We start from the raw sequence: 27,583 nt of genomic DNA, 5'->3' as shown, positions 1-27,583 counted from the left end.
TCTGCTGTCCTTCCTGAGTGGAAACAATCTCTGGCTGGTGTGAGTCTGATTCTTTTTGCTGTTGAACTGATTTGTCTGTGAAAACTCTTGCGAACAGTTTTTCTGACATTTAACTTGGTCCTTCGAGCCGGATTCCAACGCCCTTTCTTTCGGTGGATGATCTACGACGCCTGAACCAAGCGGTGCACCGTCAGCGGGTCTTACAGACCCCTGGAAGACCTCTTTTCCACGAGGCCGGGAGTCGGACATCATCTACCGGGGAGATCGCCAACGGCATCCAAGACCAGATCGACTCTACCAGCGAAGAGATTGAGGTCAGTTAAGATTTTCTGACAGGTCGTGGAAATAAGGGGACAATTTTAAGAGTAAAATCTTCTCTGTTTAAGGACATATTATTTCAATACGAGGTGTTATTGTGACACCAGGACCATTTTCTCACTGAGAGGTTGTTGGGATTCTTGGCGGTCGAAACCTACCAAGAGTTTACAAAACCATCATAGAAATTGGAAGTCTTGAGTAAAAGAAAGAATCTAAAACTGGTGAAACGGCTGTGAGTACAAACACCCGGGGGTGCCCGCCTCGTTTGAGGTAGAAGATTGACACCCGGCCAACACCAGGCATTTAGCATTTTCTTTTGATAAAACTCGACAAGACACATACCAGAGCGACATGAAGAAGGCAAATAAGACTTCTACGGATGTAGAAGCAATTAATAGGGAGAAAGAAAGAGAAGAACAAGTGTGTAAAGTCAAGTTGGCAGAAATGGACAATAAAGGTTGTTGCCGGTTTGTAAAAAAGTGGAAGAACCAGTATCGTTTTTCAGGAGATGTTGATAATGAGACAGAATTGAGTAAGTTGTTGAGTAAATTGTCTCTGAAAGATAGAGAAAAGGGAAGATTGACCGGAGTTCACGGAAAACAGTGGTACGCATGTACGTCTCTGCTTGACAGAAGGGAGGAGAATCAGAAAAGAAATAAGAAAAAACAAATTGATGATGATGACACAGGAGCGAGTTCAACGGTGGCTCCGATCGCTGATGATGAACAAAGGGGAAACGCCCCTAGATCAGAAAAGTTGGGATTCCCTCCCTCCGATTTGCACGGGCGGGGGCCAATTCTAACTCCGCAGGCTCACCATGAGGGCGGGGCCGGAGTGAGGGAAGTACCTAAGATATATCCGTGCCTGCCCGAGACACCGCCGTCGTACACACCAACAATGATGACATCAAACTCATCAGCGGCGACCCCCTCTGCAAGTTGGAATGTTGCCAGCCCTGACTTCATCCCAGGGGGTCACGATCATAACTCAGCAGCAGCCTCCTCTGCAAGTTGGAATGCTGCCAGGCCTGACCTGAGCTCACGGAGTTGTGATTATAACTCAACTCACTTTAGACCCTGGACTCCCGCAGAATTGATAAGAGAAATAGTGCAATCTATTGCAAAACCCACTGAAGACATAAGAGAGTTTGTCAGGGATATCAGAGACCTCGTCGACGGTCACAGGTTAAACGGTTACGAAACAGCTAAATTATTGGCATTATCCACAGGACCTAGATACGGGACCGTAATGGAGGGGTGGACGGGAGGAAACGATCAGGGTATGGTCATACCATATCCACAAGTCGTGTTACCCCTAAATGCCATTTTGAAAAGATGTGAACGGATCTATGCACAGAGACTTGATCCTAATCAAATAACAGCCTGTAGGCAGCATGAAGACGAAAAAATAGACGACTTCAAGGTCAGATTAATGGATGTTTTCAACAAACATGGTGGGATTCCCGAAGATCATCCATTTCTGTGGGAATCACATTTCAACAATTGTTTATTGAACCAAATGAGACCAGATCTGTCGAGATACATTAAGAAGCAAAATGTGCTCTGGCAGATGGCCGGGACAAACGATCACATCGCATATGCCCGAAATTACGAAGCGCTAGAAAAAATGCGAGAAAAACAAAAAACAAAAAAGGAGATGAGAAAACAATTTGATCCTAATACACTGTCCGCAGAAAAAAGAAGACTCTTCAAAGAAGGTCGATGTTTTACTTGCGGAAAGACAGGACATCTCGCCAGAAATTGTGCTGCGAAAAGCCAGCGCAGAGATAAACCCAGACGAAAACACTACTCCGATGATTCGTCTGAGGATGAAGAATGACTAGACCAGCAACAGGTGGCGGAACCAAGGTCACGACCGAGTGCACCGCCATGTGACAGTGATGAGACAGAAGAAGAAATGAACCTCACACATACAATATTTGATGAAGAAATACCCGAAATTCAAGACCTTTTGTTAAGACATTTAACAGAGCCTGGTAAAAGGCCTGAAATAACACTCCTAGTAAACGGAGAACCAACCGTTTTTCTGGTAGACACCGGTGCTGATGTTTCAGTACTAGGTCGATGGGACCCAAAGAAAATTAAGCCAGGAAAACGTATAGTGAAAATGAAAGGAGCTCATGGAACAGTTGAACATTTGCAATTATCACACACTTTGAAAATGATGACACCAGAAAGACCACAAAGGGTAGCGCAGGCGGAACTAGTTCTGCACCCATCCTGTCCACATAACCTGTTGGGACGGGATGTGATCACACAACTAGAAATAAGATTACAAACAAACAACAAGGGGAGGGTGATCGCCTCAGTAGGTGATATCCCTCCGCCGATAACTGAAGGCAGCGCCTGTTATTGGTGGTCATTAGACATCCCAGAGACAGAAATGACAGGAGCAGCAGCCCAACTGTTGAGAGAAATTGCAGAAAAAGTCAAACCTGGAGGAGACATTCAGGGAAAACAGGGCCTTCACGTAACTGTAAGACATAAGAATGATCCAGGCCCGGATTTAGAGTATGACAAAGTTTTCTCGCTGCTAGAACCACAGGTCATAAACCTCGAACACTTATATTGGAAAAAGAAGTGTGGTTTTGCCACTGCAACGGTGTCGGCTCGTGTAAAACAACTTCTTCCACCAGGACAACACCCACATGTGTCCTTGGCGAAAAGTCACGCGCATGATTGGAAAGACATCAATGATCTCGCGGGATCGCTGCCACTCCTCGGTTGGACGCCAGATCCACACAATCCGTTGTGGGAGGTGTCGCATACTGGGTGGCAACGAGAACGATTGAATTGGACGCTCAGAACAAAACCTCAGACTCATTTGAGCTGAAACGTACAGATCCTCTCCCTGTCGCCGGACGAGGAAGAGGCTGTGAGCAAGTTGCCACTACAACTCTGGAGTCAAGGACCCACGGATGTGGGTCTAATGAAAAATACTCCACCTGTAATTATTAAAGGGAAGACTGAGCATCGCCCTGTAATAAGACAGTACATTGTATTCCTGTCTTCTCTAAACGCACATACATTCTTACGTCATCTTGAATTCTATTCACTAGACTGTTTGTTTATGAAAGAAAATAATAATAATTAAAGTTAATGTGTAATTAAATTGTTGACTTATTACCTTTATCCATTGCTGTCATTTCTATTTTTCTATTTTTTATTGATTTCTATTATTTCTTGTTCAGTTTTTTTTCCTTTATTGTTTTTTAAGCATTTGGATTGGGTTTGGTATAATAATCTTTTCTCTTTATTAAGTAACTTTCTTTGTTGACAATAGTTATTATACTATTAGTCATGTTTCTTAATTAAGGTATAAATGAATATATACAGTTAATCAGTGGTATAATTGGTTTAAGAAGAAAAACAAACCAACTCACATTTTAATTTTCTCCTTCTTCTGCTGTGTTCAATAATAATAACACAATTAACATTGATTGTTGACATCCTTTGTTTCTGTATGTATTAATGACCTTTTGACCCTATTATCTTGACCATCCTCTCTTCCTATTTAACATTTTCAATTGATCAACTCACAATTGGTCACATTGCGTGTAACTTTTGTTGTTTTTTGTCTAATACTGCTTATCTAAAACAAGTGTGTCATTGACTGCTTGCACGTGTGTACGTTTGTTGATATCTAGTTCCTGTTTTCTCTTCTTCTCTCAATTTCTGATCTTTGGTGTTGTATTTGCTGTGCTGCCCCCTGCTGGTTTGATCTTTGTTTACTTCTTAATTGACTTGTTCTGACTCAATTGGTGTAATTATTTAATTATTAATTAATTGAATCAATTGCAATTTATTTTGTTTTCTTAGTTTTCCATTATTATTTTAAATTACATTTTATTATTGTAACAATTAGTCATAACTTTACTATTGTTCCATTATGTGTTGTATTTGGTCTTTAGACAGTCACTCTTATTCCTCTTTGTCAATTGTGCTATATACAGGTATATATATATATGCAACTAATTAGGAAGTTAAATAAATAATAAGTTGTTAATTGACAATTGTTTTGACTAGAATAATTTGAATTAATTAGTATATATTTGATTAGATCTAATTGCATTTATTATTTTCAAATTATTCCATTTAATTTTTAATTTTTAATTTTTATTATTAATATCTTAATTTACTATTCGTTTTATTGTTTATTATTATCTCGGATTTTATAATATTTTAATTAGTTAATTAAAGTTTTGGTTCTTAATTTAGATTTTTAGATTCTTACTCTTTCATATTTTCATTTAATCATTTATTTTGGTAATTGCTTCATTACCTATTACTTTTAGCATTATTATCAATATTATGAATATTACTATTAATTTGTTCTATTCATTTATTGACCTCCTCTTTTTAAGAGAAAAGTAACTATTACTACAGGTGACAAGTTAAAGCTCCTGACAGGGAAGAAAATAAGAAACTTTACTCTGTTTTTAACTTAATGGTAAATCTTATTTTGAGTGGGTTACTCACATCAATGATTTCTGAGAATTCATAATAAATAGAATAAACAAAGTGCTCTTATTGAGCTAGCTTGATACAGCTAATTAAGATTCAACTTAAAGACTTGAAAGAGCTTCTCTTAAATAGAGATGATAGTTCTAGGGTCCTATCATATCTCCCTATTGGCCACTGGCAGGAGTGCATGGGTGTGGCAGGAGAAGAGGACGAGGGGATGGAAACAAACAAAGAATTTTGGTCAACAATGGTGCATTTTTGGCTTTTAGTCCAGGAACTTTGGTCCAGTTCCCTATTGGTGACACGTACGATTGAAGCAATTCTTCTGAGCTGAACAAACAAGAACTCAACCTCAACAACTCTCCACCAAGAATGAACTTCTGCTCCAGAGGGGGAGGAGCTGTACTGGTTCAACGTCATTGAACATCTGATTTCCTTGATCTTGAAAAGACTTTTGAGACTTCATTCCTATGATCCACCTTTGGACCCCCCACACTGCACTAGGAACTATGTCTGGGATGATGATGAACGTGATGATGACGACAAATGGCACGATCTGGTCGCAAACATGAACTTGGCTCTCGTCTGCGGTGACATTTTTGTGGTCCTGATGGTTATGGCTGCAGAACTAACAACTGAACAAGGTGTTCTCTATGCTCTCTCTGAAACTTCTGTCCCTCGTGTTGCTCTTGCTGTGGTTACTGGGGGAGAAGCTAGGGCCCTGAGACACATGATTAAGAAATGCAAAGTTGTTTGCAATTTGACCAAAAAGCAGAAAAATCTAGCCTGTTAGAGACATGATATCACGCCATAAGACACTATATGAAAACTTGTGTGGTCAACTGATGCAGAATTTTATTTGAACTAATTTAAAGTGACTCTGTCTAGAGCTGCTGACTTGTCACCTCCAGACTATACTATAGAGACTATACTATACTATACTAAACCATTCCATCTTGATATGAGTGAAATTTATGATATTGTTCTTTGGAAATTAGACTAAAATGGTGAAAATGGTAAAAAAAAAAAAAAAAAAGACTAAAATACTGTAAGAGGGAAGGTCAAACAAAAAAGAATAGATTAAGAGATCAATTAAAAGAAACACTGAGAAAAAATATGACATTCTTCTTTCTAGTTGAATAAACCAAATACCTATAGACTCAAAGGAAATCTCCTTGAAGTTAATATTAATTAAAGAAAACTAGTTAAGATAAGCAGAAAATAGTATTCTAGAATATATACTGTATTTCTGTTGTGGGTAAATAATTAAAGAGGTCTGACTGACACCTGATCAAATCAACTATTACATTCATAAAACACATTTGAACACACAAAACACTCTCAGACATTCACACAATTCTTACAAACTGCTCCCTGTCTGCCTCTGTTTCTCTCTTCTCCATGAAGTCAAAACATACTGATCATTTGAACTCTCTGCTAACTTCAAGGTTATATCATATAAAACACATGAACAACTTTTAACTGACATCCACAGATCTACAAAGTTTTGAATACACAACTCATGACACACACACAATATCCTCATCACCACCTGAATAGATTCATAACTGACCTTCTCATAACTTCTGATCATTCTTATCCTGTCAGAGGTGGTGTTGAGAAGCCCTCCAGTGAGGGAGAAAACAGAAGCCACTGTCCACTGCAGACTTTTAAATATATCAAAGGATCTCCTTGTTAGAAGGTGAACAAGAAACATGAGCCAACATGTGTGAAGATAAAATCGTGACTAGCATAATTTTAAATGTATATATGTACAAATGTAGTTTTAGGAAACTACTCTTTGGACATGTGGTGAAATAGTTAAGATGTGGAAATTACCAAACACAAGAAATCATGACTTGAGATAAATACAATTTCGCTCAAACTAAGACTTTACTTAATGCTAAAAGAAGGAACATATTGGTGTTATATATTTAAAAGGACAATCAAATGAGCTGGAAAATGTCCAAACATTGGAGAAATATCAAAGAACAGAAAACATATTGTTATGATTAACAGATATTTTCAGAATTAATCATTTTAAGAACATGTATTTTTTAATAAATTAAATATAATACTTTTATCTACATCAATGGCAGCCAATAATACAATACACAAAATGAAAAGTGAAACTTGGGATTAGAAATTAAATTGATTAATTGAAAAGTTTAATGAGAAATGGAAATATTTTTCTAAAGCTGCTTCTAACGTTCTAAGGCAACTATAAACATGTTATGAACAAAATGTAAAGCAGGGAAAAGAAATTGACTCTGAAAAATGTAAAAAAAAGGAAAAAAAAAAAGATAATAATAATAATAGATGATATCTTCAGGAAAGAAAATAGTGAATAATATATTGAGAAATGACAGAATCATATCAATCTTTAAATTACCTTTGTTAAAGATAAATATACCTTAAATCTAAGTGGATCAAAAATAAGAACTAGAGCAAGAGATTGATCGAAAATAAACAAGTTGAGTTCTAAATTAAAATATGGACTTGCAAGTGTAATTTATTGAAGGAATTGAATTATATAAGCATTTGAAATTACTAGTCTTCATTCACATGACAAAATGATTTGATTGAAGTCTTAAACAAAGTAAACATAAAATAAATACCAGATTAATATTAGAGTTTAACAGTTCTTTGGGGAACTTCAATATAAAGATAAAAAATGGGTTAATAATGGAAAATAAGTGTCTATATCTAACAAAGGACAAGAAAAGAAAATAATAAATCATTATAATTATAATCGGAAAAATATTTGATAGAGTTGATTTCTTTTTTTCTTCTTTTTTTTTTAGTTAGTCTTTTATTAATTGGTTAAACTTAGGTCCAGAAATCAAACAACAGAAATTCTTATATAGAAAAAACATAATTTAATCAATAAACTGCAGAATAGTTTGCACATAGTCACTTTTTTCTATTTGATATTTTCCATTTACTTTAGCAATAGACTTTCAAACCAAATTTAGGAGGAATAATGATGATTCAACTTAGAATATTTGTGTAGCTGATAATGTCATATATTAAATACATTTATTCATAAATACATTTAAGAGAGTTAATACCAAGAGTATTATGATTAATAAATGATTTGACGATAGATTGGAATATAAAGTTTTTCAAGAAAACATTTTTAAATACAAATAAATAAGGTTGTTTATTTGTCCCTCAGGGGGACGACTTAGATAGATACTTCGCTGGATAATAGGTTTGTTACATGTTTGGTGATTCTTGTTGCACGGTTCTGCCGATCAACACTGCTGAAGGGAGCTCTGTCCAGATTTCATTGAATTAGTTTAAATTGTTCATGTAGAAAACAGCTCGAGAATAAGGTACGACTGTGTTTGACTATCTCTCTAATTTAGGTAGTAAATAGGAAGGGGTTAATTTTGTCTACATGAAGTTGTATGCGTTAATTATGAATATAAAGTATTATTTAAAGATGTATTGTTTCTCATTTGTCCAAAGAATGCGATGCTGTTCATTTCTTTCCTATGTTGCAGGACGAGCTCAATGATGCACTGTTGACGGGGGAGAACGTCAACAACACCTCACATGAAGAGCCCACATCCAAGTCGCCGAAAACGGGGCTGCTTTTTCCTTTTTACCTCGTTAAAGAGGTTTTTCAAAGAAGTGGATACTGGCTCTATATCAATATATATTTTAACAAAATATTTACTTCAATATAGGCTCATTAGATTTTAGTTAGTTAGTGTGAATATGTTTGTTTTGATGATTTGGCATTCAATTAATTCAGTTTTATTGCATAATTTGGAATAATTATATAATAATCTTTTTTTGTTTTTTCTTTTTTTTGATTTAAGAGAAATGCTCATAATGTATAATTGTATTCATTAAATGAATCTGTGTTTCCTCTGTTGCTTTCTCACCATATGTAATCTTTGTGTGGCACTATACGGATGATAGTTTAGTATGTTTAGTTTATAATCAGATTCGCGATTATTATTTTGTAATCAGACTTGTCTTTGTTTTATTGCATCATTATTTCATGATGCAATCAGGGGGAATGTAAGGAAATGACAACTTTACTGTAATCAATCATCTAGATTTAACACACATTTCAAATAGTCACTTGATTCACTGATAATCTTACATATTTAATTCATATTAAATAATCCTTTCCTTGAATTGCATTCACTGACTGCAACAACTCACAGGTCAGGTCACAAAGCCTCACACACACAGAAAGATTAAACAATCCCAGATTCCAGCAAGTCTGTGGACACCTAAATGAGAACTCACACTGAAAGACACAACAGTCCAGCAAGTCGCTGGGAACAGTTTCTCTCTAGAAGACAACAACCTTTGGTAAATTTCCACGACGACCATGTGCGGCGGCCATCTTAGAATCAAGTGTTTACACTTACTGACCAATCCTACATGTACATTTGACTAGAGGCGTTAACCTGAATATTCTACTATAAAGATCCACCATTTTGTAAGATGTTTGCGTTCTGGCATTCGTCTGATATAGATCTCTCTGCTTGCTAGCGCCCGTGTTCACGTAAGTTTGTCTCTGACTTTTGCATAATTCACTAAACGAGCATTTTTCTTAAACTCATCTATGTGTCTGTCCTTCATTTTCCACCACCACGTACGAGACTGGGGAGGGGTCGGTTCACCGGAACACAAAATCCCCACAATCGGAAAGGCCCACCAAGACAAAAGTTATGAGCCGAGTGTTTACAAATTGGAATGTCGGGAAGTGTTGTATATACATGTAATGGAACAAAAACAATAGCTCTGCTAAATGCTTAAATTAAATTTTGGCTCCTTGCTGGGAAAGGGTTTCTATCTTTTCCCTTTAAAAAGTTTTTTTTGATAGTTTTCTTCCCATTTCAGCAACAAGCCCTTAAAACACTGGTTAATGTTGATAAACAGGAGGGGAATGTGAAAGAGATATTGCTTTATCTGTTTGAAACTGCTTACTGCTTTATTACAATAGTAATGTGTTTGAAACTGTATTTATGTGTTTGAAACAGCTAACTTCTTTGTTACAATACTGATGTGTTTGAAACTGCTCACAAGATGAAACCCATGAGGGGTCAACTAAGGGGCAAGTGAAAAACAGAAAACCGGTTGGGCGGGGGATGAGCAGATGACTATGGTATGAGAACATAGCCTTGACTGTCTATCTGTAAGATATCATTGTTGACTGTTTGAACTGCTTAAGTTGCAACCTCCACGAGACACTTCCCTTGAACAAACTGAATAAAAGAGGAGGTACGCAAAGCTTTCTTTGGCAGTCCTGAGAGCGAACATCCGTGGGTGCTCTGCTGTCCCTCATGAGTGGAAACAATCTCTTGCTGGTGTGATTTTGATTTCTCTTTGCTATTGAATGATTTTTTTGTGATAACTCTTGCGGACAGTTTTTCTGACAACAGTGAAGACTGGATAGACACAAATGAGATTCAGCCAGATTCAAACGCAGTGGAGGCTCCAAAGGGTCATGGAAGTGAGAAAAACCCAAATCACTGAAATGCTCTGGATGTGGGAGAACATTTTCTGGAAATAATGGACTTGCTTGGCACATCTGTAGATCACTGACGTGTTTGGTTTGTTCAAGATGTTTTAAATCAATCAGAAACCTTGAAGATCACATGAGAATTCACACGGGTGAAAACCCTTTCAGCTGCTCTCACTGTAGTAAATGTTTTGCGCAGGAATCACAGCTGCTGAGACATACAAGAATTCACACTGGTGAAAAACCCTATATCTGCCCTCAGTGTCGTAGAAGCTTTGCACAAGGTGGGGGACTGAAAGTGCATATGAGGAGTCACACAGGTGAAAAACCCTATATCTGCCCTCAGTGTGGTAAAGGTTTTATAACTAGAGGGAACCTAAATGTACACATGAAATCTCACACTACAGAAAAACCATTTGCTTGCTCTTTTTGTGGTAAACATTTCATTCTGAAGAAGACTCTGCAAAGACACATTAAAATACACACTAGATAAAAAGAACATCTAGAATATCTCACTGGGAATCTTTATTGTGACTGGTAACAGCTTTAGACTTGGCTTGGCTAACTGCTAACAATCTCTGCAACCAACTTTGTTATACTTTTGCTTAATGTCCTTTGATATGATAGAACCGTTAGCTTATAAAAGGATAGTTACTTTTATAAAGAAGTCTGGTACTTATAGATGAACCAATCAGGATTCTGAAGACTGTAATCAGTCAATTGTCAGTCAGGTGCTTGACACCTGATTCCTTACCTAATGTGTGCTTGACTGGTTTTATCGAAAACCTAAACAGTCTCCGACCTTTTTTGACCAGTTTGACTCTCCTGCTCTATAGTCATCGCCATAACAAAGTCCTTTTTAGATTTTCTGTTTTAAAAAAGAACAACATTTTTTTATTCTGATTATAACACGTCAGCAAAATAATTGATGGAACAAACTCTATGATTTAATTTTAGCTCCCTTAAATGAGCATGAATTTCTTTTCTTACGTTTTAAAACTGATTAACTATGAACTACTGACTACTAACTGATGAACTATTAAGTTTGATTAGCAACATTTTTCCAGTGCAGACAGAAATGCTCTCATGAAGAAGACTGCTGTGTTTATGCTTCTTATTAAGGGATTTGCAGACAATAAATGGAGGAAGTTGTGACTGTTGACCTAAAATAAAATGAGTACAAATGTTGTTTGATAAAAACTTACTAGTTTTCTTTTTTTTTATTTAGCCAATAATTGACTTTATATAATGATTCAAAGGTTGTAATGAGGCAACGACACGTTTAGGGGGTTGGGGTCACTTTCCAGACATTCTTTTTTTTATATAAAAATATTTTGCCGAGATATTTTGTGCAAATGATCCATTTCCGCTCAGCTGACGGAACCTTCGTTACTCCGCTTATATAACGAGAAACGTCGGAACCATTTTTTACATTCTTGTTCTATGTCGGACGGCAAATGTGTGACCCCATGAAGTAAACAACTTTATTCACGAGGGAAAAAATATAGGTTTCAGGTCGTATTTGGTCCTTAGAAAGTAGTATGTCTTCACTCCAGACTCTCAAACAGTTCGTCAACGATCGTCTGGTCGCTGCTGCTGAAGAAATCTTCGGAGTGTTTCAACAAACTGTGTCCGAGTTGGAGAACGAGTTGAACCGTCAGCGTGAACAACTGGACGTGTTTCTGAAGCAACCTGTGCTTCATCTACAACCTTTAGGTCAGTAAAAATAACCTTTTGGTCATTTTAATGTAGTTGATACCACTCTGGAGTCATTGTTAAAATGTAATTGATTGAATTTATGAGTGTTATAGATTAACTTGTCACTGTAACATCATAATTAAGTGGTTAAATCACTTATTTCATATCCAGTGTTTTGAATTGGTTTTCCTTATGTGGCTGGACATGGTCAGATAAAATTATTATATTAATTAAAAAACAAACAAATAACGACACCTTGTAAAATGCACGTAGGTTCAGCGACTAGTGAGGCAGAGGTGGTGGTTCCATTTTCAGAAAACATAATTAATAAAAACAATTCAAGCTTCAATGATAGATAGATAGATAGATATCGATCCCTCTGGAGGTCTCCTTCGGGAAATTGTTTTTCAAGCAAACAGCGACACAGACGACAGATTCATGAAACAAGAACAAAGCGCAATAAAAGGAAAGTGCAAGATGACACAATCTAAATCTAAAGATAAAGAACATTATATTACATTATAGGAGAGACCTAAGCATTAAAAGTTGTAAGTCACCAATTAAACAGTGAGCTGAGATTTACAACCAAAACATGAGAGACCAGGGATTGATTAAGACGCAAACAAAACTAGCTTCAGCAACAGCTGCTAAGGGGTGTAAAAAGATATCACTATGACTGAGGACGAGAGGAAACTATTGACTCCAGCGACATTTAAAGCTGAGTCATGTACTCAACAATACTACAAATGTATCCTTGTTTATACAATAGTGTGATTTATATAACCATATACTGTATCATTGCCACTGTATTGTGATGTCTTTTATCACTAGATTCTTGCAATATCATTTTTTGTAAAATTGCGTAAATTAAATAGAATATGAATCAAAGGAAACAACACCATTAATAATTTACTTTTTCATAATATAATTTCTTAGTTAACAATACAATTATTTTTTTTACTCTTGTTACTGATACGATGAACGTTTATTTCTGCAGACGTCCAGGAGCTTAGAGTGGCTAAACAAGATGATCATCCTGAGCAGGACTGTAGACCGAGTCTTGACCTTGAAGACCCAGAACCTCCAAATGACGCCGGTGAGAAGCATGAAAAACACGCTCTTGTCCAAGTGAAGAGTGAAGATGAAGTTCAGAGAGATGAAGAACCTTCAACCAGCAGCTTGACTCAACAAATAAAAACAGAAGCTGATGAAAACAACTGTGGAGGATCAGAACCAGAAATAAATACACTTCACCAATCTGACCACCAGAGAAAACTCTCTTCTGAAGCTGACACTGATGACAGTGAAGACTGGAGAGAAACAAATGAGATTCAGCCAGATTTAAGCGCAGTGGAGGCTCCAAAGGTTCATGGAAGTGAGAAAAGGGATAAACCAAAGTCACTGAAATGCTCTGGATGTGGGAGAACATTTTCTGGAAATAAGGGACTTAATATGCACATCTGTAGATCACTGACGTGTTTGGTTTGTTCAAGATGTTTTAAATCAATGGGAAAGCTTGAAGATCACATGAGAATTCACACTGGTGAAAAACCATATACCTGCTCTCACTGTGGTAGATGCTTTGCACAAAGTGGGGTACTAAAAGTGCATATGAGGAGTCACACAGGTGAAAAACCCTATATCTGCCCTCAGTGTGGTAAAGGTTTTATAACTAAAGGGAACCTTAATGTACACATGAAATCTCACACTGGAGAAAAACCATTTGCTTGCTCGTTTTGTGGTAAACATTTCATTCTGAAGAAGACTCTGCAAAGACACATTAAAGTACACACTAGATAAAATAAAACATCTAGAATATCTCACTGAGGTGCTGCTAACAGCTTTAGACTTGGCTTTGCTCACTGCAGTTAATTGGTGCAACCAACTTTGTTTTACCTTTGATATAATCGGATATCACCTAAAGTGTTAGCTTACACAAGGATAGGAAAACATTTTTGAAGTTTTTTTTGTTACTGTTCTTTTGCTTGATGACCTTTTATTTTCATTGAATAATTATTGCGTTTGTCTGTTCCTTATAGTTCCACCAGGTTGGTATCTGTTATCGTATGGTATTATGTCATTTTTTTGAGGTGATGTGACTTATTTTTTTTTATTCGTCTCATCTTTTCTATTTTCAATAAAAAAGGATTTGGCTGTCAAAGCGCTTTGTGACCCTGGTCTAGAAAGGCGCTATATAAATAGAGATTATTATTATTATTATTATTATTATTTATTGATTATCAATTATAGTGTGATGACTTTTAATGTTTAGAACAACACATTAGACATGTTCAATGTTTTGTTGATACAACTGAACCTTCACGGGCACATTCAACCTAAAAGATTGTATTCCTGTTATTTTGCATTTATTCTTTTTCCACTTAATTAATGAAGAGCAGCACAAATAAGACAGGATATTGCCTGTGTGTTATCTTGTTTCATTATTTTATTCTGTACCTAAAGCTCAACAAATTCATATTCACTCGCAATTAAAGATTCTGCTATATAAATTAAAAATGAATTGAATTATGTATTTTATATACCATTATAGTGTGGTGGAGGAAGACTGTGTGAAGTCATTGTCTGTTATGCTTCCTTTTAAGGAATTTGAAGACAGTAACCGGGGGAAATTGTTACCACTGACTTAAAGTCAAATGGTCAAAGTACAATTTTGTGTGTGTTTTACATAATAACGTTGGCATAATACAAAACTATGATTTACAATCATTTACTTTATATACTGATAAAAACCTTTTTAATGAAGCAATTCAATGTTTAGGGAGATGTGCGGTTAAATTTACTTTACTCTGGATTTCCAGAGATCTATTCTTTAGATAAATCAAAACATTATGACGAGTTATTTTGTGGAAATTATCGATTTCTGTTTAGCTGACGGAACATTCATCACTCGGCTCATATAGAGAGAAATCCGGAACCATATTTAAATTTCGGTACTACGTCGGATGTCAAAAAGTGTGACACAGAAAGCAAAACAACATCCTGTCCGGGGGAAAAAAAAAAATCTCAGGTTGAGTTTCGTATTTAGTCCTAAACGAGCAAGAATGTCTTCACTCCAGACTCTCAAACAGTTCGTCAACGATCGTCTGGTCGCTGCTGCTGAAGAAATCTTCGGAGTGTTTCAACAAACTGTGTCCGAGTTGGAGAACGAGTTGAACCGTCAGCGTGAACAACTGGACGTGTTTCTGAAACAACCTTTAGGTCAGTACAACAAAACAGTGTTCGAGCAAAGACGTCGATCCTGTTAACTTCTGAAGAGAGACTTATCCAGATAAAAAGATGGATCGAATAGGTCTTTTAAAATAAGGTTTTTAAAAATGATTTTTCCTGGTGCAAAGCCAAGACCACACGTGCACACAGGGGCTAGAAAAATAATGACAATAAGACAAATTGACACCAAATAACACGTGTCCTGTGAATCTCCAAAATATCCATTAAATGTCTATAAAAGTCACCAGCTTGACTTGAGCCTCACAAGAAGTGATCTGGCGCCATGGTAATAACCCCGTTGGTTATTGAATGTTTATTCTGCTCTGTGCAGTTATTTTGATATTCAAAGTCACATGTGTCGCCTGGACACTTTCTGCCGGGGTATAGTTCATATGCGTCTTTGTCTTTATATAAATGTTTTGTGTTTTGTAAGTGTCGTGTAAATGCCCATTTAAAGTTTCGTTCACTCATGAAAATGCTTTTAAAAAGATGTTGGCATTTGCAACATTTGATTTAATTCAATTCAATTTTATTTAAAGTGTCTTATGATGACGAACTTATCTTTTGCAATTTAAGATCAAGTAAGACTATGTTGGAGAAAAGAAAAACAGATTCCAGCAACTCGTCAATGAGTGAAGCACAGCTTGACAGGGGCGAGGAAAAACTTTCTTTTAGAAGGCAGAAACCTTGTGCAGAACCAGACTCGTGGTGTCGGCCTTCTGCTGTGACCGGCTGGGAGGGTGGATGGGGGGGGTAACAGATAAATAGAGAAAAGAGTGAGGGAGTTTACTGTGAGAAAGAAGAGGAGAGTATAGAGCAGTGCAGCAGAATCCATGGAGGGTCATGGAGTCAAATCTGGATCGTAGACATGGTAGAGATCCTGGATCCGGCAGTAGCTTTGGAGGTGGAGCTCTAGGAGAGATGGAGAAGTAAGATGTGGGTTTGAACGGCACAACATAATTCCGAAAAGAAGGGTACACAGATTATTAACAGTGGTGCTATCAGCAGGAGCAAGTCCATTGTGAAAAGCTTGTCTCTCTCCAGTCTTCACTGTCATCAGTCCCAGATTCTGTTTTTATGTGTTGAGTCAAGCTGCTGTGTTTGGACCAACTAGTAGAACCTTAGTTTTGTCAGAGTTCAGTAAAAGTAAGTTTTTGGTCATCAAGGACTTGATATCTATAAGACAGGACTGTAGTTGTGTTAGCTGATATCTTTCATCTGGCTTCATTGACGAATACAGTGTCATCAGCATAACAGTGAGCGTTTATAGAGTGTCTTCTGATCAAGTCCCCTAGTGGGAGCATATACAGTATATTGTGAATAGAATTAGACCAAGAACAGAACCTTGTGGGACACAATAGCTGACCTTAGTGTGTGTCGATGAGAGTTTGTTGACATGTACATAGTGCTTTCTAACCGACAGATGTAAATCAAAGAAGTGTATTTTGAATGCTACCACACATGGGCATGATCTATTTCCACTTGCGTTATTTTTCAGTTTTTTAACTAAGAAAATGAACGTTTATTTTTGCAGACGTCCAGGAGCTGAGAGTGACTAAACAAGAAGAGTCTCCTGAGCAGGAGTGTAAACCCAGTCTTCACCATGAAGAACCAGAACCTCCAAACAACGCCAGTGAGAAGCAGCAAAATTCTGCTCTTGTCCAAGTGAAGAGTGAAAATGAAGATCAGAGAGAAGAAGAACCTTCAACCAGCAGCTTAACTCAACACATAAAAACAGAAGCTGAGACTGATGACAGTGAAGACTGGAGAGAGGCTAATGTGATTCAGCCAGATTCAAACGCAGTAGAGGCTCTAAATGTCCATGTTGGTAAGAGAAACGATAATACTGAATCACCTAAATGCTCTGGATGTGGGAGAACATTTTCTGGAAATAATGGACTTGCTTTGCACATCTGTAAATCACTGAATTGTTTGGTTTGTTCAAAATGTTTTAAAACAAAACAAAATCTTAAAAATCACATGAGAATTCACACAGGTGAAAAACCGTTCAGCTGCTCTTACTGTGGTAAATGTTTTGCACAGCAGACGCACCTGTTGACACACAAAAGAATTCACACAGGTGAAAAACCCTATAGCTGTCCTCACTGTGGCAAATGCTTTACACAAAGTGGGGAACTAAAAGCACATATTAGAGTTCACACTGGTGAAAAACCCTATAGCTGCCCTCACTGTGGCAAATGCTTTACACAAAGTGGGGAACTAAAAGCACATATTAGAGTTCACACTGGTGAAAAACCCTATAGCTGCTCTTACTGTGGTAAACGTTTTACACAAAGTGGGGAACTAAAAGTACATATTAGAATTCACACTGGTGAAAGACCATTTGGCTGCTCCCACTGTGGTAAATCCTATTCAAGTAAAGCAAGCCTAAATGTACACATGAAAATTCACACTGGAGAAAAGCCATTTGCTTGCTATTTTTGTGGTAAACTTTTTATTCAGAAGGCGACTCTACAAAGACACATTAGAGTACACACTAGATAAAGAGAACAACCCAAACTCTTACTGGGGAAGAATCTTTATTTTGACTGCTAATAGCTTTAGACTTGGCTTATCTCACTGATGACAATCTGCAAAACCAACTTTGTTATACCTTTGCTAAATATCCTTCGATATAATGTAACTTTTGGCTTCACTAAGATTTGTTTGAAGTTTGGAGTTACTCCTGAAAAAAAATTTCTGCTTAATGATATGTAGAGTTTTGTTCATCATATCATTATATTTCTGGCCGTATTTGTCTCATCTTTATATTTCGACATGTTGGTATTTTTAATTGAAATCTTTATATTATGAAATATTATTTTCTATTCATCTCGTCTTTTTATCAAATCCAGTCTATTTTCAATCATAATTTAATTACTAGAAGGTTAGTTCAAATTAGTGTTTAAATGTTTTCTAGATACATCTGAACCTTTAGTAGGTAAGTAAGAAAGTAATTGCTATTTGTAAATTGCCTTTTTCAGACCAAGGTCCCAAAGTGCTTTAACAATCAAAAACAATACACATTTAAAAAACATACTTTAAAATGTTAAGACAACATAGAGACAAACACAACAGCCCCAAGGAATTAGGAAAATGCCTGCACATAAAAAGAGGTCTTAAGATGTTTCTTTTAGGAGTCAGTAGATCCATCAAAATATTTTACAATTAACAATAAAATGATAGGACAGAATTCAAGGATTGTAGCTGACCCCTGTCACCCAGGACACCCCCTGTTTGAACTGCACTCCTTGGGTAGGCGACCGAGATCAATCAGCACCAGAACATCCCATTTCAAGAACTCGTTCTAGTCTTAAATTGTATGCCACTTTAATGTAATGTATATTCTTTCGTTGTATTTAATTGTTTTTACAATATACAGTCATCACAATGTCAAACAAGACAAAAATACCATTTTATACGTCCAGAGACTGAATATTTTGAATACTGCTGACCTAAAATAAAATAATTTCAATCTTTAATAATAACTTGGAACAATTAAAAAGATTATCATAATTTTATTCATATAATTATTCCAATGTTTTAATTTTAGGTTGTTGTTGTTTTGTTTCTGTTTTTTTAGTTTGACTTTCCAGCCTTTCATTCTTTCAATTATTAAAGCGATTATGACGAACTATTTGTGTAAATCTTCGATTTCTTCTCAGTTGACGGAACATCATCACTCGGAAAATATGTGTAACCTCGGAACGATTTTTCAAATCCTGTGCTACGTCGGATGTCATAAAGTGTGACACCGGAATCAAACAACATTCTCTCAGAGGACAATAAAATCTCAGTTTAAGGTCGTTTTGGGCCCTAAAAAAAAATCAAAATGTCTTCACTCCAGACTCTCAAACAGTTCGTCAACGATCGTCTGGTCGCTGCTGCTGAAGAAATCTTCGGAGTGTTTCAACAAACTGTGTCCGAGTTGGAGAACGAGTTGAACCGTCAGCGTGAACAACTGGACGTGTTTCTGAAGCAACCTGTGCTTCATCTACAAACTAAAGGTTAGTACAACTTAACTGTTAGGGTAAAGACACCGATTGTATTATTTTTTTAAGTATCCTAAAACTTCATCTAGAATAAAGATGGATCAAATATGTGTTCAAAATCAGTGATGTGCACTGATGTTGCTTGTGAGGCACTGACTCCTCTGGAGTCTGATTTAAAATCGTAAAAAGTGCAAATTGTCCTTGTTCAGCTGTTCATCAAATGTTTGTGACATAAGTAGTCTCATCTACTTTTACTGCAACAGTGTTTAATTGCAAGACAAAAAATTGAACTAAAAACCACGAACGTTTGCTTGTTAATGATAAAAAAAAAGTATCATTTTATTTTAAATAAACTTTATTAAACTGTAAACCATTTATGGGATAATAATCTGAAAAAGATGTGCTTTCCTAACTTAAATGTTTCAAATGTCTTCCTCTCCAAGATGCAGTAAGTCCCTCATCATGACCATGTTTTGAAGTTGTCGTTTATAAAGTTCTTCCCAATCTGAAATCTGGGCAAACAAGAGGCTACGAGAGCGGAGTCTATTATGATGTCATCATTTATAGAAAATACGCTCAAACCCCAAGTCAAGCATCAAGGTTTTTCACCGTGCGTCATCAATCCTGGAAATATCCGCCTCCAAGGGACTCATTCTACAAATAAAGCAGGGCATGATCACAGCTGGCCGGAGGAGTAGTAAAGCCATTATTGCGTCATAATGGACTCCGCTCCAGTAACCTCTTGTCCGCCCAGATTTCAGACGGGGGAGAAGTTTATAAGGCAATAAATTCAAAACATGGTCATGATGAGGGATTTACTGCATCTTGGAGAGGAAGACTTGTGACATGTGAGTGAGTCAGGAACTGGACTTCAACATTTTAAACATGTAAGTCCTTAATGCTGGGCAGCAATAGTGCAACTATCACGTGTAACGATGACAGCAGACGACAATATAACTTGCGATAAATATATATATTTCATTTTAATTATTGATCAATTTTATGCATCAATCCCCTACACTCAACAAAACATAATAAAAGTTTATAAGATTGATATGTACGAAGTAACTTAAAATGAATAAATAATTATAAACATGATGACAGAAGATAAACCACTTAATCATTTATTTTTCTATAATATATGTTTATAAGTTATTTTCCAAGAAAACTACTCTGTATACTCTCCTCTGCACCGTCTACTCTCTGTGCTGTCAGAGGTAACATAAGAGACATGTCAGATAATTTCTACAGTTTTGTAATCATGACAATAAGTAAACATTTTGTTCTGCAGACAGCAAGGAAGTGACTAAACAAGAAGATTCTCCTGTTCAGGAATGTAGACCTGGTCTGAACCTTGAAGAACCAGAGCCTCCAAACAATGCCAGTGAGAAGCAGGAAAAACCTGCTTTTGTCCAAGTGAAGAGTGAAGATGAAGTTCAGAGAGATGAAGAACCTTCAACCAGCAGCTTGATGCGACACAAAATAGAAGCTGGTGGAGACAACTGTGGAGGATCAGAACTATATGCACTTTACCACTCTTACCAACAGAGGCCACTCTCTTCTGATTGTGACACTGATGACAGTGAAGACTGGAGAGACACAAGTGAGATTAAGCAAGACTCAAACGGTGTGGAGGTTTCAAAGGCTCATGTCAGTGAGAAGAATGCTGATGCTGAATCTCTCAAATGCTCTGAATGTGGTAGAATATTTTCCTCAAGGTCTGGACTAACTTTGCACTTCTGTAAATTACTGACTTGTTTGGTTTGTCGACAGAGCTTCGAAACAAGACTAAGTCTTGAGAATCACATGAGAATTCACACGGATGAAAAGACTGTCAACTGCCCTCACTGTGGTAAATACTTCACACGAAGCGGGGATCTGAAAGTGCACATTAGGAGAGTGCACACTGGTGAAAAACCATTCAACTGCTCACACTGTGGTAAATGCTTTACACAAAGTGGGCAACTGAAGGTACACATTAGAATTCACACTGGTGAAAAACCATATATCTGCTCTTATTGTGGCAAAAGTTTTGCACAAAGTGGGGATCTGAAAGTTCACGTTAGAATTCACACTGGTGAAAAACCCTATATCTGCTCTCACTGCGGTAAATGCTTTAAACAAAGTGTGAAACTGAAAGTACATATGCGAATTCACACTGGTGAAAAACCATTCAGTTGCTCTCTGTGTGGTAAATGTTTCATAACTAAAGGAAACCTGATGGAACATGTGAAAATTCACACAGGAGAAAAACCCTTTGGCTGCTCTTTCTGTGGTAAATGTTTTACTCAGAAGGCCACCCTGCAAAATCACATTAAAATACACACTAGATAGATGGAAAAACATCAACCCCAAAACCTCTCATTGGGGTGGAATCTTGGATCCCTGAGAAACGCTCTCTCTTTTTGTTGCAACACTGCTGTATGTACAACCAAATGACAATAAAAGTGATTTGAGTTGATTTTGACTTGTAACTGCTTAGACTTGGCTTGTCTCATTGCTGACACTGCACAGTGAACTCTCTACTGCCTCTGTTGAATGTCATTGAATATAAAGTTACGTAAAGTAAAGTAAAGGTTATTTGTAAAGTGCCTTTCTAGACCAGGGTCACGAAGCGCTTTAACAAACAAAAACAATACACAGCTAAAATACATGCTTTAAAAGGCCAAGACGCATAAGACAAACACAGGAGTCCCAAAAAAGCACAAATAAGAAAGTCTTCAGATGTTTCTTGAAGGAGTCAGTAGATCCATCAAACACAGAGGAAAATCATTTCAAAGCTTAGGAGCATCAGTCTGGAAGGATTTCTCTCCTCTGGTCTGGAAGTGTGTTCAGGAACCATCAGTAGATTCTGATCCACCGACCTCAGAGCCTGAGCTGGGGTGTAAGGCTGGATCAGATCACTGATAGAAGGTCTGACCATCAATAGATCTGAAAGTAAGAACCAGAATTCCAACTGAACATAAGTTAAAATGTTTTGTTCCTGTAATGTTTTGTGTATTTATGTTTCACATAATTAAGCTGCAGAAATATGACCAGACCAAATTCAAGTCTTTGTCTAACAAAAACAATCCATGCCAGCAAACTAGATCAAATTAGGAAAATATAATTTTGAAAAAAATAAATCACGTGGATTTTTTTGAAACAAACAGTTGTAGAGCACACCCTCTTTTTTAACCATCTGTCCCTACTGACATAGTAAGTTTAGTGCAGCCTTTTAAAAACCTGCTGAATTTCTGCCCGTGTAGGCTTGGTCTGCATTCTCAAGAACGACTTCTCTCAGGAGGGGATCCGCCTCCTGTAGAGCACGGAGCTCTGTCCAACTGTGAAAAGAAAGACCAGACACAACAGCTTGGGGGGTCAGAAGTCTATTTACAGGATCCAGAGAGTTTCTGGTTCGGGATGGCCGAATGGGATGTTTTTAAGTGCGTCATTTTTTACGATGATAAAGGCTGAGATAACTGAGCTCCAGTCACATAATTAAAATGATCATATAACTCTAAAAGGGAAAAGATTACTCTGGAAATAGTCCCAACCCTTAGACAGACAGATCAACTTTATTGATCCCTCTGGAGGTCTCCTTCAGGAAGTTGTTTTCCAGCTCACAGCAACACAGACGATAGATTCATAAAACAAGAACAAAGTGCAATAAAAAGAACAAAAATACAAATGACAGAAATCTAAGTATAAAGGATACAAAGATTAACATGTAATAGAATCATCCTACTGACTCCTTTAAGAAACATCTTAAGACGTTTCTATTTGTTCAGGCTTTTCCTTGAATTTCTCGAACTCCTGTGTTGTTCTCAGTATTATCTTGATCTTTAAAGTTTGTACTTTTTTGAGTATTGTTTTGATTGTTTAAGCGCTTTGTGACCCTGGTCTCGAAAAGCGTTATATAAATAAATATTACTTACTTACTTACTTACTATCCTTTCACTCCACTCCTGCCCCCAAACACAGAATTAAACAAATCCAATAGCATGAGAAATGAATGAGTCCCTGAGTCTATTAGTGTTGCATCATGGGAGGAGCATTCGTGCTCCATCTGCTTCTCTGCTCACTGATGACAGTGTTCAGAGGATGACTGTCATCATCCATGATGGACAGTAGTTTCTCCAGAGATCTCCTCTCAGCAACTGTCACCAGTGAGTCCAGCTTCAACCACAGAACCAGCCTTTCTGATCAATCTATCCAACCTGTTGACACTCCTCCTGGACACATTTCCACCCCAACACAACCACAGCATAAAACAGGACACTGGCCACCACAGACTGGTAGAACATGCAGAGGAGCTTCCTGCAGATGTGAAATGATCGGAACGATACAGAAAGTCTTCCACAGCTGTAGACTGAGGTTGAAAACATGCTGGAGCGGCTCAGCTAGTTCAGCAGAACAGATCTTTAGCAGCCGAGCAGACACCAGAGGTTTGGTGGAGCTGAGGGGGGGGCAGAGGAAGGTGGGGCAGGTTCTGAATGCAGTGAGGGTGAGGTGGCCTGCTCAAACTTGTTGATACTGTTATATAACCATCTATCTATCTTCAAATGGGAAATGGTAAGACATGAAATTGGAGCCAAAAAATGCATTAGCGCATAAAAGAAACGCTTCAGCCACGAGGATTGGGACAAAATATAAAATGCTGATGAACCAATCACATTATGAGGGAGACCACTGATTAGACCTAGACTTAGACCACCCTGTCGGGAAATGTGAATTTAGCCTATTAGGCTTTTTAAAAATATTCTTCTATTTCATTAAAAAATTAAAACATTCATCATTTTGTAAAAAAAAAATCTGTCAAGTCGATAAACCTCGATAATTAACATTTGTAAACAATATCTGGATTTTAAATCTGCTTATTTACAACTAATTTAACTAATATGTTATACTATTATTATTTGTTATGTTCTTATCACATTTTAAAAGGGTTTTTTAAATATGAAATTAACTTGTTTACTCCTTTCCTATGCAAAATCATGTGTATTTTAAGTTTTTGAAGTTCTCTGAAAATTCACTCATGAAGAAGACGGCTGTGTTTTATGCTTCTTATTAATGGATTTTCAGACAGTAAGTGGATGAAGTTGTAATTGCTTAATTATAATAAAAGTATTGAATGTTTTATTATAACTTGGAAAAAAAATAGGAATTACAATTACCTTTTTATAATTTTTTTAATAAAACCATTAAAATGTTTTAATGAATTCCACGTTTATGGAAGTGAGGGTCGATTTAGTTTACTTTAACTTTCAAGCCATTCATTATTTCAGTAATTAAAAATACTATGACGAAATATTTGTTGTAAAAGATTGATTTCAGCTCAACTGACGGAACATTCATCGCTCGGCTCATGGCGAGAATAGTCGGAACCATTTATTAAATCATGTGCCACGTCGGACATCAAAAAGCTGTGGCACCAAAATCAAGCTACGGTCTCTGTTCTCACAGAGGACAAAGAATCTCACTCGGTATTTGGTCCTTGAAAAACCCAGAATGTCTTCACTCCAGACTCTCAAACAGTTCGTCAACGATCGTCTGGTCGCTGCTGCGGAAGAAATCTTCGGAGTGTTTCAACAAACTGTGTCCGAGTTGGAGAACGAGTTGAACCGTCAGCGTGAACAACTGGACGTGTTTCTGAAGCAACCTGTGGTTCATCTTCAATCTTTAGGTCAGTAGAACAAAACTGTTTGAGTAAAGACTCTGATTAAATTTTCAAAAGAGACACTGGAAGTTTAGAAAAAAAGATGGATCCAATATGTGTTTCGTGTTTCGTTATTCATCAAACAACAACAACAAGCAAACAAACACAACATTATAGACAGAACCGATTTCTCCTATAAATTACTTTTATTTTATGTACAGGTCTATAGATCACCGTCTTGTGTGAAATTTGTTTACATTAAACATGATATAAATTATACAAATGTGTACTGCACACATTTAACTTAGACCTTCAGTAAATATAAAAATAAAAAGTTTTAACTGCAATATGTATTAAATCTTGGCTATGTTGGTGACATCAGTCTTATTTATTTCTACTTTAAAAATTCAGTTTTAATTGAAATACAAGAATGAACGCTGTGAACATTTTCTTGTTAATTCTCAATAAATGCGTGGTTTTATTTTAAATATACTTAATTGAAGTGTAAACCGGTTTTATGAGCTCTTTGCCAAGAAAACTAGTCTTAATACTCCTGCATCGTTCACTCGCTATGCTGTCAGAGATACATGTCAGATAAGTTGATCACTCTTGTAAACAATAAAGTAAACATTTTGTTCTGCAGCCAGCCCGAAACAGAGCCTGACTGAACAAGACGAGTTTCCTGAGCAGGACTGTAGACCCAGCCTCGGCCTTGAAGAACCAGAACCTCCAAACAAGGAAGGTGAGAAGCAGGAAAAACCTGATCTTGTCCAAGTCAAGAGTCAAAATGAAGATCAGAGAGATGAAGAACCTTCAACCAGCAGCTTCATTCAACACATAAAAACAGAAGCTGATGAATACATCTCTGGAGGATCAGAACTATATGCACTTTACCACTCTGACCACCAGAGGCCACTCTCTTCTGAATGTGATACTGATGACAGTGAAGACTGGAGAGAAACAATTGAGATTAAGCCAGAATTAAACTGTGTAGAGTTTTCAAAGGTTTATGTCGGTGAGAAAAATGCTGATGCTGAATCTCTCAAATGCTCTGAATGTAAAAGAATATTTTCTTCAAAGTCTGGAATGTCTCGGCACTTCTGTACTTCACTGACTTGTTTGGTCTGTACAAAAAGGTTTGAAACAAGACTTGGTCTTGAGAACCACATGATAATTCACACCGATAAAAAGACTTTCGAATGCTCTCACTGTGGTAAATACTTTAAAAGAAGTTGGGATCTGAAAGCACACATTAGAAGAGTGCATACTGGTGAAAAACCCTTCAGCTGCTCTCACTGTGGTAAATGCTTTACACAAAGTGGGCAACTGAAGGTACACATTAGACGTCACACAGGTGAAAAACCATATATCTGCTCCTATTGTGGTAAATGCTTTGCACAAAATGGGGATCTGATAGTACATGTTAGAATTCACACTGGTGAAAAACCCTATATCTGCTCTCACTGCGGTAAATGCTTTAAACAAAGTGAGAGACTGAAAGAACACGAGCGAATTCACACTGGTCAAAGACCATTCAGTTGCTCTTTCTGTGGTAAATGTTTTACTCAGAAGGCGACCTTGCGAAATCACATTAAAGTACACATGAGTTAGCTTACATTAAGATGTTTTGTTCGATGACCTTTTTTTTGGTTTAATTATGATTACATACCTTTTTCATTTTCCCAGTTCTAATATTTCTGAGGTGGTTATCTCTTAATTTAAGTCTTTCTATCTATCCAAGTCTCATTATTTCAACTTTTATAATCTTATGACTTTGATGTTTGGAAAAAAAGTTTTTAAAATGTTTCAATGTTTTGTATTGAACTCAACATTAAAGTTAAAAGGTTGTGTTCCTGTAAATCTGTGTGCATTTATGCTTTACATAATTAAGCTATTGAACTATATTCACTTTCTTTCATTAAAAAATTAAGACATTCATCATGTTCTGTCAAGTCGATAAACCTCGATAATTAACATTCATTAACATCATCTGGATCTTAAATCTGCTAATGTCCAACTAATTTAACGAAGGTATTACTTTATAAAGTTCTCCCCCGTCTGAAATCTGGGCGAACGAGAGGTTACGAGAGCGGAGTAAACTAACCCATTAGGTTGGAATATTAATTTTGACCTTTAGCTGCTTAGACCTGTCTCATCTCATTGCTGACGCTGCACAGCCAACTTTCTTCTGCCTCTGTTGAATGTCCTTTGATATAATGTTACTGTTAGCTTACATTAAGAAACTAACTTTCTTTTCTTTTTTGTTATGTTTAACTCTGATTGAATTACTTTTTTCTTTCCCCAGTTTAAATATTTCTGAGATGGTTAACTGTTAATTTTTTTTAATGATCTTTGATGTTTGGGGAAACACTTTTTGAAAGTTTCAATGTTTTGCATTCTACTGAATATTAAAGTATGAAGGTTGTTATTCCTGTAATTTTGTATGTATTCATGTTCCACATAATAAAGCAGCACAAATATGACAAGATACATTAATTTAAAGTATTGTATTTATTAATAATCTTGTGAATTCAACAATACGATTACAAAACAATACACTGAAAAAATTCAAGTGTTTGTCTAACACAAAAACATGCCAGCAAAATTTTAATTTAGTTGTATGGTATTTTGTATTAAATAATGAGCCAACCATGTAACACTTTAAACTTTTCTGTGTAACTTCCATAAACTGGATATTTGTCTTTGCACAAGTTCATTTTATAGCAACAGATTA

The 27,583-nt window shown here is 36.6% G+C and overlaps 5 protein-coding genes across 5 annotated transcripts; all 5 read left to right on the top strand.

Annotated features, from left to right (window-relative positions):
- On the top strand, positions 1–4,315 carry LOC148087467 (uncharacterized). The gene has a single exon (XM_087794662.1). It carries the CDS (start codon positions 2,236–2,238, stop codon positions 3,169–3,171), a length of 936 nt encoding a protein of 311 aa, XP_087650788.1. The 5' UTR covers positions 1–2,235; the 3' UTR covers positions 3,172–4,315.
- Positions 4,316–11,717: 7,402 nt separating this feature from the next.
- LOC148087466 (uncharacterized) lies at positions 11,718–14,309 on the top strand. Its single transcript, XM_087788336.1, has 2 exons — positions 11,718–12,009; positions 12,989–14,309. The coding sequence occupies exons 1-2, from the start codon at positions 11,835–11,837 to the stop codon at positions 13,789–13,791; spliced, it is 978 nt and encodes a 325-aa protein (XP_087644462.1). The 5' UTR covers positions 11,718–11,834; the 3' UTR covers positions 13,792–14,309.
- A 687-nt stretch (positions 14,310–14,996) lies between these two features.
- Positions 14,997–18,854, top strand: LOC148087465 (uncharacterized). Its single transcript, XM_087788328.1, has 2 exons — positions 14,997–15,210; positions 16,754–18,854. Exons 1-2 carry the CDS (start codon positions 15,054–15,056, stop codon positions 17,722–17,724), a joined length of 1,128 nt encoding a protein of 375 aa, XP_087644454.1. The 5' UTR covers positions 14,997–15,053; the 3' UTR covers positions 17,725–18,854.
- Positions 18,855–19,017: 163 nt separating this feature from the next.
- Positions 19,018–21,582, top strand: LOC148087464 (uncharacterized). Its single transcript, XM_087788299.1, has 2 exons — positions 19,018–19,226; positions 20,503–21,582. Exons 1-2 carry the CDS (start codon positions 19,052–19,054, stop codon positions 21,543–21,545), a joined length of 1,218 nt encoding a protein of 405 aa, XP_087644425.1. The 5' UTR covers positions 19,018–19,051; the 3' UTR covers positions 21,546–21,582.
- Positions 21,583–24,631: 3,049 nt separating this feature from the next.
- LOC148087463 (uncharacterized) lies at positions 24,632–27,337 on the top strand. The gene is made up of 2 exons (XM_087788320.1): positions 24,632–24,876; positions 25,493–27,337. Exons 1-2 carry the CDS (start codon positions 24,702–24,704, stop codon positions 26,458–26,460), a joined length of 1,143 nt encoding a protein of 380 aa, XP_087644446.1. The 5' UTR covers positions 24,632–24,701; the 3' UTR covers positions 26,461–27,337.
- Positions 27,338–27,583: the final 246 nt, after the last annotated feature.

The sequence above is a fragment of the Callionymus lyra genome, chromosome 1, assembly GCF_982586985.1.
Source record: "Callionymus lyra chromosome 1, fCalLyr1.hap1.1, whole genome shotgun sequence".
Classification (NCBI taxonomy): domain Eukaryota; kingdom Metazoa; phylum Chordata; class Actinopteri; order Syngnathiformes; family Callionymidae; genus Callionymus; species Callionymus lyra.
This window is presented reverse-complemented; position numbering and strand designations above follow the sequence as displayed.

Bases quoted from the DNA above. Each gene is read 5' to 3' on its own strand.
- LOC148087467 (XM_087794662.1), top strand. From the start codon at position 2,236: ATGAACCTCACACATACAATATTTGATGAAGAAATACCCGAAATTCAA.
- LOC148087466 (XM_087788336.1), top strand. From the start codon at position 11,835: ATGTCTTCACTCCAGACTCTCAAACAGTTCGTCAACGATCGTCTGGTC. The intron at 12,010-12,988 runs GTCAGTAAAAAT...TTATTTCTGCAG, and splicing joins GCTTCATCTACAACCTTTAG to ACGTCCAGGAGCTTAGAGTG.
- LOC148087465 (XM_087788328.1), top strand. From the start codon at position 15,054: ATGTCTTCACTCCAGACTCTCAAACAGTTCGTCAACGATCGTCTGGTC. The intron at 15,211-16,753 runs GTCAGTACAACA...TTATTTTTGCAG, and splicing joins GTTTCTGAAACAACCTTTAG to ACGTCCAGGAGCTGAGAGTG.
- LOC148087464 (XM_087788299.1), top strand. From the start codon at position 19,052: ATGTCTTCACTCCAGACTCTCAAACAGTTCGTCAACGATCGTCTGGTC. The intron at 19,227-20,502 runs GTTAGTACAACT...TTTGTTCTGCAG, and splicing joins GCTTCATCTACAAACTAAAG to ACAGCAAGGAAGTGACTAAA.
- LOC148087463 (XM_087788320.1), top strand. From the start codon at position 24,702: ATGTCTTCACTCCAGACTCTCAAACAGTTCGTCAACGATCGTCTGGTC. The intron at 24,877-25,492 runs GTCAGTAGAACA...TTTGTTCTGCAG, and splicing joins GGTTCATCTTCAATCTTTAG to CCAGCCCGAAACAGAGCCTG.